Source organism: Rhipicephalus sanguineus, chromosome 5 (genome assembly GCF_013339695.2).
Source record: "Rhipicephalus sanguineus isolate Rsan-2018 chromosome 5, BIME_Rsan_1.4, whole genome shotgun sequence".
Classification (NCBI taxonomy): Eukaryota; Metazoa; Arthropoda; class Arachnida; order Ixodida; family Ixodidae; genus Rhipicephalus; species Rhipicephalus sanguineus.
In genome coordinates this window covers 161,041,947-161,055,145 of record NC_051180.1, presented here as the reverse complement: position 1 = coordinate 161,055,145, position 13,199 = coordinate 161,041,947, and the positions used below count along the sequence as shown (strand labels likewise).

Here is a 13,199-nt window from a genome sequence, read left to right as displayed (position 1 = left end):
ACAGTAACCAAGTGTGCTTCCTATAGTACACAGTTCACCTTTTTGAAGGACAGTGTAGAGGTGCATGCGACCTACTTAGACAGTTATTCTGTCACGAAAGTGTTGAAGAAGCACTGCATTGGAACTACAAAGCATTTGATGTTGTGGCACTTGCTTCGTGGTCTCATAAATCAAAGCACTGTTTCGCGGTTTTATACCTTAAAACAGTCTCCAAGATATTGTGGCACTTGTGTGAAAAGAGGTCCTTTTTTTCGCAGGTTGTGCTCCTCGTCAAACTACCCTGCTGATAAGCCGCAGAGGCAGCAGCACAAGCACAGTGAGCTCCTTCTACAGCAGCATGTGCTCCGACGCAAGCCCCCAGGCCTCAACTGGAAGTGAAGCCTCACGCAGTCTTGCAACCAATTCGTCGTGTGACCCAATAGCTAGTGGCTGCTCTTCGAGAAGGGCGCATGACCCAATAAGCAGCCTTTCTACTCACTTCAGAAGGGTCCATATACCAACTTTAGCCAACACTTCCAACCTGGTTGTTCAACCACAGAATGTAGCCATTACTGCCAGCATGATGCTGCCGCCTGCAACACCACAAAGCATGGAGGTGCTGCATGAGCAAGAGGACTCTTCCAGCATGCAGTCACAACTTGGCTCACCTGGCTCGCAGAACACACAAATTGGTGCTTGTGCTCAAGGAACTGCAAGTGGTGCACCACCTGCAGCCTTGGAGTATGGTGGAGACCAGCAACACCCGAATGAGGGAGCGATGCTCAGCTGTGGAACTGACAAAGCAGTGGAGGAACTGGACGACCTGGTGCTGCCAGATGAGCTAATCAACTACCTTGCACAGAGGGAGCGGCCGGGCTCTGCCATGAGTCAAGCTGTGTCCAGTGTGAGCCAGTATGATGAGATCCGCAACAAGAACTGCGGGGCAACCACTGCAAGTGGCTCTCTAAGCAATGGTCGCTCATGTTACTCCAACTCCTCCTTCCCTAAGAATGGCCATCAGCCCCATGTGGCCAACCTGCAACCAAAAGCTGCGTGTTCCATGGGCTCCCAGCCTAAGAGTTGTAGCAGTGGCACGTGTCCACAGTCTGCAGAGACCTCCGTTGCCATGGGGGCCAACCAACCATTCTATCAAGCTAGTCAGGAAGCTGTTCCGGGTTGCCATCCTGCCAGCAGCTGGCATATGCAGCAGCAGCACCAGCACCAAAACATTGCCCAGCAACCTCACCCTGTTCCGATGGGTCATGTGCCACAAGCTCCACCGCCACACCAAGTTCCTCACCAGACCACTCACCATTCAGGCATGCATCAGGTACTCCACATGCCGCACAATAACGTGACACACCAAGGTCCACATTCTTCAGGTCATCATAACCATCAGAATCTGCATCACGTGCACCAACAAGCACCTAACTATGGCCCGGAGCAGCACCCTTACAGACAGGCTCAGCAGCCAGGCCACATCCACCAGCCTGGATATTCAGCCTCAGTACCTTATCAGCAACAGCAGCAGCAGCAGCAGCAGCAGCAGCAATCAAACTACCATCCTACTTACAACATGCCGCCTCCTAGTTACTGTGATAGAAACCAATATGGGCATGGTGGCAGCAACCAGCAGAGATTTGCAGCCACTGGGCAAATGGACAACCATAGTTGTGCAAGCAGTTATAACCATACTCAAGACCAACCAGTAAACTGCTGTCATCAGCCACAGACAACTCGCCCACTGCCACAGGACTGTCACACGCACCAAGCGAATGGCCATGTGCCAGCCCCAGTGTATGCCCAAATGCAACCACCCCCACCGCCACCACCCTACCAACCAAACCACTGCCAGCAGCAACATGGCAGTGTGCCACACCAAGGTCCTCGCTCTCCCAGCCATCATCACAGCAGTGCCTGGTACTGCCAGTGTGGTGCAACAAGCTGTAAAAGTGTACCACTTCATCAGCAGCCACCAGTGCATGGCACCTACCAAACAAACCATGCACAACCATATCATGAAAATGGAAATGTTTACAGGTCCATGCCGAACAGTGCTGTCCACATGCCTCAGCCAAACCTTATTGTGCAGCCACAGCAGGTCTGCCACCCACCCGCCTCGCCCATGAGCGCTCCGCTTCCACCGTCACCAGCTCCCCAGACACCCTCAGTGCAGTCCGCTGTGGCCACATACGGAACATCTCACTCCAGTAGCTGCCAGGGAGCTTGCATGCACAGATCTCAAAGCAACCAGTGCAGCAGCTACCCACCCTCTGCTAGGAACAGTTGTTTGGAGAAACACGCTCAATACAGCCAAGCTAGCCAGAGCCTCAGCAACCACAAATGCTCAAGGTGCAGCAACTGCTCAAGATCGCAGCCCGAGATTCAGTGTCGCAGTGTTAGCCAGTCCTCGCGCGCGTCCATGCCTCCGGACACCTATCGGCGAACCTTGGAATACGTGCAGCAGTGTCAGCAGCTCGCTGCCACGAATGCCATTGAGGGTCCCGGAGTTCAGGACTTCCCACAGGTGCCTGTTCAGCCTGCAGCAGCAGTTTCACAGCCTCAAGCAGTGCAGCCGGCCATTCCTGCCGCCCAACCGGTGGGTGGAGTGCAAGCAAGTGCAATGCTGCAGCCGTCGGACACACCAGCTCAGGCGGGTATGGTTCTGTCTCCCGGTTGTAACAAGGTAACCAGCACTACGGACAAGTCGGAAGTGCAGCAGTGCCACTTGGTAGAAGGACTGCAGCAACACCAGCAGCAGCAGACGCAGCAGAGCTCCACGACGGAAAACTGCAGCACAGTGCCATCACCTAAGGTTTCACCCAACAAAGCAGCTGTCCAAAAGAATCCTGTGAACTCTGCCAGGGCTTTGAGCGCAAGAGAGAACAGACCGCATCCACATTCCCCTCTCCTGTGCACCAGCAACATGGTGATCAATGACATGAGTGCAACGTTGTCATCCCTGATGCAAGAGACCAAGTGCCTGCAGCTGCTGCAGTGAAGCGTGTTCACTATCTGACTGTGGTGTGGGCAAGCAGTGTAAAGACAGGTGTTCAAAGAGAGGTTCTAGATGTGAATGCAAGGAACAACTTTGGTGTTAAAAACTGAATCTTGTGGTTTCTCATGAACTCAGGAATAACTTTTGCACTTGTAAATAGCTGTATAAAGGTTTGTGCATGTAGTGCATTTGTTGTATCATTCAATCATGTTTCATTGCCGCCTTTATCTTATTGCCACCTTGTTGCAACCTTGTCACCAACGTTGCCTTATTAAAGTGCAATTTTTTATGTACACATACTTCCAACAGCAGCTCATAAATTATTTGTTTTCTGTCCTGACGATGAAGTAGCCTTATTAAAGCTGTGCTGTTTGTCCTATTCACTGTGTATTTGTTTCCTTTAATGGTGAAGCTGCCCATGGCAGTCCAGAAACAGTTGCAACATCTGCTATATAACATAGTGCATAAGTTACATGTACAAGTTTTTTATTACAATGTAAATTCATCTTGGCAGAATGCTTGAGCTTTGCCAAGCATTAGAGTGATAACTTTAAGGTGGAAACAAAGTTTAGGCGAGACTGTGGCCCACAGGTTGACTTGGGAGCATAGTTGTGCGGCATCACATCACAAGGTTCCAGTTCTCTAGATGGAAGGCCACGGAAACAGCCCAACTAAGGGGTGGATTGATGCATTCCTCCTGCATGACTTGGAACCTTTAAATCAATAACATTATTGCATTTCACCGACTATGCAGGTACTATCGTGTCATGTGTCCTAAAGATCCAAGCTGATTTTGAGGGCACTGTATTTCGTTTCAGTATCACAAGACACTAGCTGCCATTGGAGAATACAAGCAACTGGTGTCTGACGTGTATAACTGGAAGATGATGGCCTGTTTTTCTTTCAATGCATAAACATTTGTATGCCAACACAAAGAGAAGCCATTGTGCCCGTCCATTCCTCTGTCACATAGGATGAGTAAGTGACCTGTGCTGCTTTCCTTGGTCGTGATGCAGCTATTTGAAGGTAACTATTTGATTTACGTTTCTGCAGCAAGTCGTATATACTGAAGGTAGAAATACTGCAACACCATTATTGTCAAGTGTTGACACAATGGAATGTTGCATTTTAAACTGCTTCCAAAATGACACTGTACCAGACAATGTTTGTATCTGCAGGTTTCTACACTCGAAGTGCTTTCAAGTTTGCTGCTATTTAGAACATCACAGAGAACCAGTGCTGTGTAAACAAAATGCATAAATATCTATAAAGCAAATACACATGCATATCACCCAGTTGAAAATATTCAACCGATTTTTAGCTGGTTTTAAATGGAAACAGCTGGGTCTGGCTGAGACCAGCTGGAAGCCAGGGGCGTAGCCATGGGGGGCGGGTGGGGGGGTTTTAATCTCCCCTCCGAAATTTTTCAGTTTTGCTTGCGTATATATACACGCGCACATGCAGATGCACACACGAACATACATAAAGTGTATGGTTGAACCCCCCCCCCCCGAAATAAATTTCTGGCTACGCCCCTGCTAGAAGCCAATGGGTTACCAACACTTTCCAGTTCATCACCAGTAGGAACTATTCCAGTCTGGAAATGGAACCAGCTGGAACCAGTTGGTCTGGAATGGAACCACCTGGAGCTAGTTGGCCAGGAAACAGAACCAGCTGGAACAAGTTGGCCTGAAAGTGGAACAACTTGGAACCAGTTGGTCTGAAAACCAGCTGGAACTAATTGGTCTGGAAATGAATTAAACCAAGTGGCCTGGAGCCAGAACGTACGTACTAGCTGGTCTAGACAGGACCATTTTGTTTTTACAGCGAAAGCTGTTATGAGATCATTTCACCGGTCGTTTCTGGCGCCGTAGTTGTCCGCCGCCGCCGCCGCCGGTGTCCGTAACCAGTATCGCTCGAAATAAGAAAAAAAAAACGAAATAAGAAAAAAATTCCAGGATGGAACGAGGTTGGAACCTGGGCCCTCTGCGTGGGAGCCCAGTATTCAACCTCTGAGCCATTCCGGTGCTTGTAACTGCTATGCAAAAAGGTCCTATACAGACTTCATGTCGGGAAGGAACCACATTAGCATATGCAATATAGCGTGGAAGAGAGTAAAATAAGCACCAAGCGTCGCGCAACGCGAATTCTGTAACCAGGCGTCACACAATGCTAATTGCGCAATGAGTACGTTGTTGAATGCTTCCAACCCATTACAAAGGACTCTGCCATAATTCTTCATCGTCGTCAGGCACAGCAAAAGTGCGCATAATGCCTTACATGCGTTTAGCAGGTACCACGGCTCTTCGTAGAATGACGAAAAATGGCCCAGTGCCTGCTGCCCTACTTCTCAAACATTACAATGATTTATAGCGTAGTGGGTTCCTCGCAAGTGCACTTGTAGTGGTTGCCAAGGAAGCCCATAAGCTCATGATCCATTTCCTCGGGGTCTCAGATAAATTACAGTGATTTAGAGCGTAGTGGGTTTCTCGCAAGTGCATTTGTATTGGTTGCCAAGGAAGCCCACAAGCGCATGATCCATTTACTTGGGGTCTCAGTAAAGTTCTTCACCCCACCCCGTCTCTCTCCCACGGCAACATATGTTATACAGCATGACGGGAGAGGGAAATAGCAACCGGGCGTCACCCAATGTAAATTACTTAACTGGTGGGCCGTTTAAAGATTCCAACCCATTACAAAGGGCTGAGCCATAATTCTTCATCGTCATCAGTCGTCGCGTCAACAAAGTGCACATAATGCCTTACAGACGTGCGGCCGGTGCCTCGCTTGTCCGCAGAATGACGAATAAAGGCTTAGTAGGTGCTTCCCAACTTCACAAAAATTGTGATTTATGGCGTAGTGGTTATCTTTCTAGTGTACTTGTATTGTAGCCCCAAGGGAGCTGACAACGGGCTCTAAAAACGCCGCTCTTCCAGCTTTCGCTGTGACTGTGCAGCGGTTTCAGCGCAGGCCTGGCGTTTTTTTGAACCAGTTGCGCCCCAGGCTAATTGCACCCATGATCAAATGTGTAATTCATGCAGTTCAACTGCAAGAAGTTAGCTCTTGCAGGTATAATTCTTTGCAGACTAGTTGGTTCATACTTGCAGGTGGTCTTCGAGTGCACAAGTCGGTGAGGTATTGTAACACGAGCTATGTTCCCGTATTTTGGAAGCAATCAGCGAGGGCCTCAACAGAGGAAAATAAATTCAAGGCTTACAGTCAGCCCGCATTTCTTTCACCAAAGGTTCTCTTCCCTATGCTATGGTTAAAAATTGAAACACTGTCATATAAAATGCTTATTGCAATAGCTTTCGTTGCAAGTCAAAATTTTCAGTTCTGTAATCATATGCAGACCGAACTGTGGGCCTCTACAACTGCATTGTATCTGTCGGTTTGAGGATAGATATAAATATGCTTGTGAAGCTATTTAGCTCATGCTTATGTAGCATGCACCTTGTGTCACAGGTACTTGCGTCATTGATATTTGCTGGGGCCCTGGTGCCGACTGCGACGAGCTGGCAACTGGTTTCAGATGGAACCAGGTAGAACCACTTGGAATTTGTTCCCATGGGCTGTAGCTCTGTCCAAGGTATAAGAGAGTTACAGGAGGCTATGTTTGCACTGCATGTGCATATCCCCAAACCGATTGGCTGTGAGGCATATGAACTTGAGTAAAAATAAATTTCGTCTTTCATCAGTTGCAATGGGTTCAAAGTGAAACCAATTAAACTGCGTATTATTTATTTATTTATTTATTTACAATACCTCAAAGGACCCAGTGAAGGGGTTTCACATGAGGGGTGGGCTTTTACAATGGATTAAGTGAGTAGTTGCTTTGAAGGTGATGACACTGGAGTGGTGCACAACGTCAGGAGGCAGGCCATTCCAATCTTGTGCTGTCTTGGCAAAAAAGGATGAAAGGTGCGCAGTGGTGTGAGCAGCTGGCAGGTACACAGCTTTGCCGTGGTTGATGCGGTCTGATTGACGATGGGTTGGCTTGATGGCGGGAGTACGAGGCGATGCATGATAAAACTTGAAAAACAGGCAAAGACGAGCGATACGGCGGCGTAAGGAAAGGATGGCGAGGTTAGCGCGAGATTTAAGTTCGGTTACGCTTGACTGGTATGAATAATCTATTACTGTGCAAATCAGCTGAAGTGGGACCAATTGCATTCCCAGTTGCAAATTTTCACCAAGCAAGAATTAAATCTGTGAAACAAAATAAGTTGGCACATTTCAAGCATACCACCCCGCGTGCTCACAAGCCAAGTGTCGCACCTACTGGACGAAACGCCAACGCTTGCAGAACGTGAATATTGTCACGTGGTCGTGACGTCGACGAAGACAGCAGTCGGCGTTTGCAGGATGAAACTGTTTATTTGGCCGAACTTGTGGCCGGAAAATGAGAACTAGAGCTACAGCAATACACGCTGTACAATGATAGCGGCGAACAGGGCGTCGTCCGTCGATCAACTGACAAGCGGTCAATCGCGTCGGCTTTTATACGGGCGGTATCGAACTTTCCAGCAACTTTCCAGCAATATCGCTGGTGGCGGCGTTATCTCTAGACAAAGCTGGAACATTCGCGTGCGGGGCGCAATCTTAACAGAACGATCTACTATAGACGTGAAGCTTCTCGAACAATGCTTCGCGGACAGCGTCGAGCGTTGATAACCGTCCCTGCCGGTCAAACCCGAATACATCAAAACAAGACAAGAAGTGGGCGTGGCATTGCCCCCCTCTGAAAAAGCATCGTCCCGATGCTTGTGAAAGAACATAGAAGAGAGAAAAAAAAACAAGTGCATAAAAAAAAATTACAATAACAAAGGAAGAAAAATAGAGTCCCCAGGTTCGCTAACGCGCAAAAAACGGTTTAAGGCGCACGACATGGACGACTTCAGGTCGTGCGCGGCGTCGCTGGGAGTTCGTAATGCCGTCCGGGATCACCTCGTAGTCAAGAGCTCCGAGGCGTCGAAGAACCTTGTATGGCCCGAAGTATCGCCGAAGGAGTTTTTCGCTAAGCCCACGTCGGCGTATCGGCGTCCAGACCCAAACACGGTCGCCGGGCTGGTATTCCGCGAAGCGTCGTCGAAGATTGTAGCGACGGCTGTCGGTGTGCTGCTGGGTCTTGATGCGCAGGCGGGCGAGCTGTCGAGCTTCTTCGGCACGTTGTAAGTAAGCGGCGGCATCGAGGTTTTCTTCGTCGGTGACGTTGGGTAGCATGGCGTCGAGCGTCGTCGCCGGGCTCCTTCCGTAGACCAACTTGTACGGCGTCATCTGCGTCGTTTCTTGGACGGCAGTGTTGTATGCGAAGGTCACATACGGAAGGATGGCATCCCACGTCTTGTGTTCGACGTCGACATACATGGCCAACATGTCGGCGATGGTCTTGTTTAGCCGCTCGGTCAGGCCATTTGTCTGTGGGTGGTACGCTGTGGTCCGGCGGTGGCTTGTTTGGCTGTATCTCAGTATTGCCTGAGTTAGGTCAGCAGTAAACGCCGTACCTCTGTCGGTGATGAGAACTTCTGGGGCGCCATGACGCAGGACGATGTTCTCAACGAAGAACTTCGCTACCTCGGCGGCACTGCCTCTAGGCAGGGCCCTCGTCTCGGCGTAGCGGGTGAGGTAGTCTGTAGCTAGGACGATCCATTTGTTTCCGGTATTGGACGTCGGGAACGGCCCCAGTAAGTCCATCCCGATTTGCCGGAACGGCCGTCGAGGTGGCTCGATAGGCTGCAGAAGTCCGGCTGGCCTAGTGGGCGGTGTCTTGCGTCGCTGACAGTCCCGGCAGGTCTTCACGTAACGAGTGACGTCGGCGGAAAGGCGCGGCCAGTAGTACTTCTCCTGTATTCTTGCTAGCGTGCGAGAAACACCCAGGTGTCCAGACGTCGGGTCGTCGTGCAGAGCCTGGAGGACCTCTGGCCGCAATGTCGATGGTACCACGAGAAGGCAATCGGCTCGAAGCGGTGAGAAGTTCTTCTTTAGGAGAACACCGTTGCGCAAGAAAAATGACGCCAGTCCCCGCGTGAATACCTTCGGAACAACGGTGGTCCTGCCCTCGAGGTATTCCACAAGGCCCCTGAGTTCTGGATCCGTTCGCTGTCGTTCGGCGAAGTCGTCGGCACTTATGATTCCCAAGAAGGAGTCGTCCTCCTTGTCGTCCTGCGGCGGTGGGTCGACGGGGGCGCGAGACAGGCAGTCAGCGTCGGAGTGTTTCCTTCCGGACTTGTAAACGACGGTTATGTCAAATTCTTGAAGTCACAGGCTCCACCGTGCGAGGTGACCTGAAGGGTCCTTCAAGTTAGCTAGCCAACACAATGCGTGGTGGTCGCTCACAACTTTGAAGGGCCTGCCGTAGAGGTAGGGGCGAAACTTGGATGCAGCCCAGATGATCGCTAGGCACTCCTTTTCTGTTGTGGAATAGTTCGTTTCTGCCTTTGATAGCGACCGGCTAGCATAACTGATGACCATTTCCTGCCCGTCAGTCTTCTGCACAAGGACGGCGCCGAGTCCTACGCTGCTTGCGTCGGTGTGGATTTCCGTATCGTCGAAATGTGCTAGTATCGGAGGCATCTGAAGGCGTCGTTTCAGTTCTTCAAATGCTTCGATTTGCGCCGTTTCCCACTTGAATGGCACGTCGGTCTTCGTGAGGTGAGTTAGCGGTTCGGCGATTCGTGAAAATTCCTTGACAAAGCGCCTGTAGTAGGCGCACAAGCCGAGAAAACGGCACACGGCTTTCGTGTCGGTGGGGGGCGGGAAGGCAGCGATGGCAGCTGTTTTCCGCGGGTCTGGGCGAACACCACCCTTGCTGATCACGTGACCCAAAAACAGCAGCTCCTCGTATGCAAAGCGGCACTTTTCAGGCTTCAAGGTGAGGTCAGAAGTCTTGATTGCTTGTAGTACAGTGTCAAGGCGCCGGAGGTGTTCGTCGAAGCTTGAGGCAAACACAGTGACGTCGTCCAAGTACACAAGGCAAGTCTGCCACTTCAATCCAGCCAGCACGGTGTCCATAACGCGCTGGAACGTCGCAGGTGCCGAGCAAAGACCAAAGGGCATAACCTTGAACTCGAAGAGGCCGTCTGGTGTTATAAAGGCAGTCTTCTCTCGGTCTCTCTCGTCGACTTCGATTTGCCAATAGCCGGTCTTGAGGTCCATCGACGAAAAGTACCTCGCGTTGTAGAGTCGATCCAGGGTGTCGTCTATCCGTGGGAGAGGGTAGACGTCCTTCTTCGTGATTTTGTTCAGGCGGCGATAATCGACGCAGAAGCGTAGGGTTCCGTCTTTCTTCTTCACTAACACCACGGGTGACGCCCATGGACTCTTCGACGGCTGGATGATGTCGTCGCGTAGCATTTCGTCGACCTGTTTCTTTATGGATTCGCGTTCTCGCGTTGAAACTCTGTACGGGCTCTGCCGGAGTGGCCTGGCATTTTCCTCTGTATGATGCGATGTTTTGCGACTGGGGTCTGGCGGATTCTTGACGATGACGAAAAGCAGTCCCCGTATTTCAAGAGCAGGATTTTGAGCTGTTCTTGCTTATGCTTCGGAAGGCTAGGATTAACGTCGAAAACTGGTTGAGAAGCTTGGTTCGTCGGTGTTGGCTCGGAAGAATCGGCGATGGCGAAAGCCATCGACGTAGCCGTGATTTCTTCGATGTAGGCGACTGTCGTGCCTTTGTTTACGTGCTTATACTCGTTGCTAAAATTTGTGAGCATCACTGTTGCTTTGCCTCCCCGCAACTCTGCTATTCCTCTTGCGACGCAAATCTCGCGGTTAATCAACTGGTGCTGGTCGCCTTCAATGACGCCTTCCAGGTCTGCTACTTTCTGAGAGCCGACGGAAATGATGACGCTGGAGCGAGGGGGAATGGTGACTTGGTCTTCCAGCACATTCAAGGCATGCTTCCCTGGCGGCGTGTACCGCGGTAATGCTTTTTCTGTAGATAGTGTTATCGACTTCGATCTGAGGTCGATGACTGCACCATAAACGCCTAAGAAGTCTATACCAAGGATGACATCTCGGGAGCAATGCTGAATGACTACGAAGCTTGCGGGATAAATCCGGTTGTTGATGGAGACCCTCGCTGTGCAGATTCCTGCCGGCGTTACTAGGTGACCTCCCGCTGTGCGGATTTCGGGGCCTTCCTAGGCGGTCTTGACTTTCTTCAGCTTCGTCGCGAACGGTCCACTGATGACAGAATAGTCGGCTCCAGTATCGACGAGAGCGGTGACGTTGTGGCCGTCGATGAGAATGTCGAGGTCACTCGTTCGTCGTCTACCGTTTCGATTTGGTCGCGGCGTCGGGTCACGGCTACGTCGGTTTGTCCCGCTGCTTCGTCGTTGTGTCGTCAGGTCTTCTTCGGGCCGTGAAGTTTCGACGTCAGGGCTTCGTTCGGCTTGCGGCGTGTTCTTTAGATGTCGTTGCGGCGTTGTCGTCGGCGGCGGAGGATCTTCGGTATTTCGTCGTACAGCAACCGCACCTCCATCGGTTGCTGCCCTTAGTTTTCCGGATACGAGCTGGGTGACCGGCCTCGCGTTGGGCCAGTGTATGGTCGGCGTTGGGGGGAGACGTAGCGGCCTGGCGACGGCGAACGGGAAGGTTGTCGGGGCGTCCATTGCGTTCCCGCGAGGTAGTCGGCGATGTCGTGTGGTCTTTCCCCTCGCTGTGGACGCGGCGCGTCGATGGCGAACCCACGCAGTCCCATCTGTCGGTACTGGCAGCGGCGGTAAGTGTGGCCAGCTTCCCCGCAATGGTAGCAGAGTGGGCGGTGGTCGGGGGTGCGCCAAACGTCGGTCTTTCTCGGCGTGTATAGCTGGCCGGCTGGCGGGCGGTATGACGTCGGTGGCGGCGGCGGTGGCGCCTGGCGGCGGAACTGCTGGGGTGGCGCGGCGTCTTGACGTGGGCGAGGAGGGGGGGCGTTGCGTCGGGCTGCAGCGGCATAGCTCACTGCTTGCGGCTGTGGCTGCGCTGACTCGGGGGTGCCCAGAGACTGCTGTATTTCCTCTCGGACGATATCAGCGATCGAGGCAACTTCAGGCTGTGGTAAGGGTAAAAGCTTGCGCAGTTCTTCCCGCACGATCGCTCGGATCGTTTCACGCAGGTCGTCGGAGCCGACGGCATGAACAGCTGGGCTGTCTTGAATCGATCGGCGATTGTACTGGCGGTTGCGCATTTCCAGGGTCTTCTCAATCGTCGTCGCCTCTGAGATGAATTCTTGGACTGTCGAGGGTGGGTTCCGCATCAGCCCAGCGAAGAGCTCTTGCTTTACCCCTCGCATGAGCAACCTGACTTTCTTGTCCTCGGGCATGGCTGGGTCAGCGTGGCGGAACAGTCTGGTCATTTCCTCTCCAAAGATGGCAACACTTTCATTTGGAAGTTGGACCCGCGTTTCTAGCAAGGCTGCGGCCCTTTCTTTTCTGACGACGCTTGCAAACGTCTGCAGAAAAGCGCTGCGAAAGGCGTCCCAAGTTCGAAGAGTGGACTCCCGATTCTCGAACCAGGTCCTTGCTGCGCCTTCGAGGTAAAAGTAAACGTGACGCAGCTTGTCCTCGGAGTCCCAGTTGTTGAATGTTGAGACCCTTTCGAAAGTCTCGAGCCAGGTGTCCGGGTCTTCGAATGACGACCCGCGGAAGGTTGGCGGCTCCTTGGGCTGCCGGAGTAGGATCGGCGCAGGCTGCACGGGGCCGGTCATCGTCGCTGCGGTGGGTGTTGGGACCTTGGGCTGCCTGGTTTGTTCGGGAAGGAGCCCGTGCTCTGGCTGCAGTCCCTTCTGCCTGCGGCTTGTTCGACAATCCGGGTATTCTTTGCTGTCGTCCTCCTCGCGGCTTGGACTTGGGTCAGCGCTTCGCGGGGGCGTCCGGATCATGGAAGAAGCAGCACCTCCACCAGATGTCACGTGGTCGTGACGTCGACGAAGACAGCAGTCGGCGTTTGCAGGATGAAACTGTTTATTTGGCCGAACTTGTGGCCGGAAAATGAGAACTAGAGCTACAGCAATACACGCTGTACAGTGATAGCGGCGAACAGGGCGTCGTCCGTCGATCAACTGACAAGTGGTCAATCGCGTCGGTTTTTATACGGGCGGTATCGAACTTGCCAGCAATATCGCTGGTGGCAGCGTTATCTCTAGACAAAGCTGGAACATTCGCGTGCGGGGCGCAATCTTAACAGAACGATCTACTATAGACGTGAAGCTTCTCGAACAATGCTTCGCGGACAGCGT

General features: G+C 52.0%; 1 protein-coding gene across 1 annotated transcript in view; it reads left to right on the top strand.

Moving 5' to 3' along the window:
• LOC119394392 (transcriptional activator GLI3) overlaps positions 1 to 3,360 on the top strand; it is a 76,693-nt gene extending 73,333 nt beyond the window's left edge. Inside the window, exon 13 of the mRNA XM_037661690.2 lies at positions 258 to 3,360. Within this exon, the coding sequence (XP_037517618.1) occupies positions 258 to 2,980 (2,723 nt within the window). The 3' untranslated portion in view covers positions 2,981 to 3,360. The remainder of the gene's footprint in view (positions 1 to 257) is intronic.
• Positions 3,361 to 13,199: the final 9,839 nt, after the last annotated feature.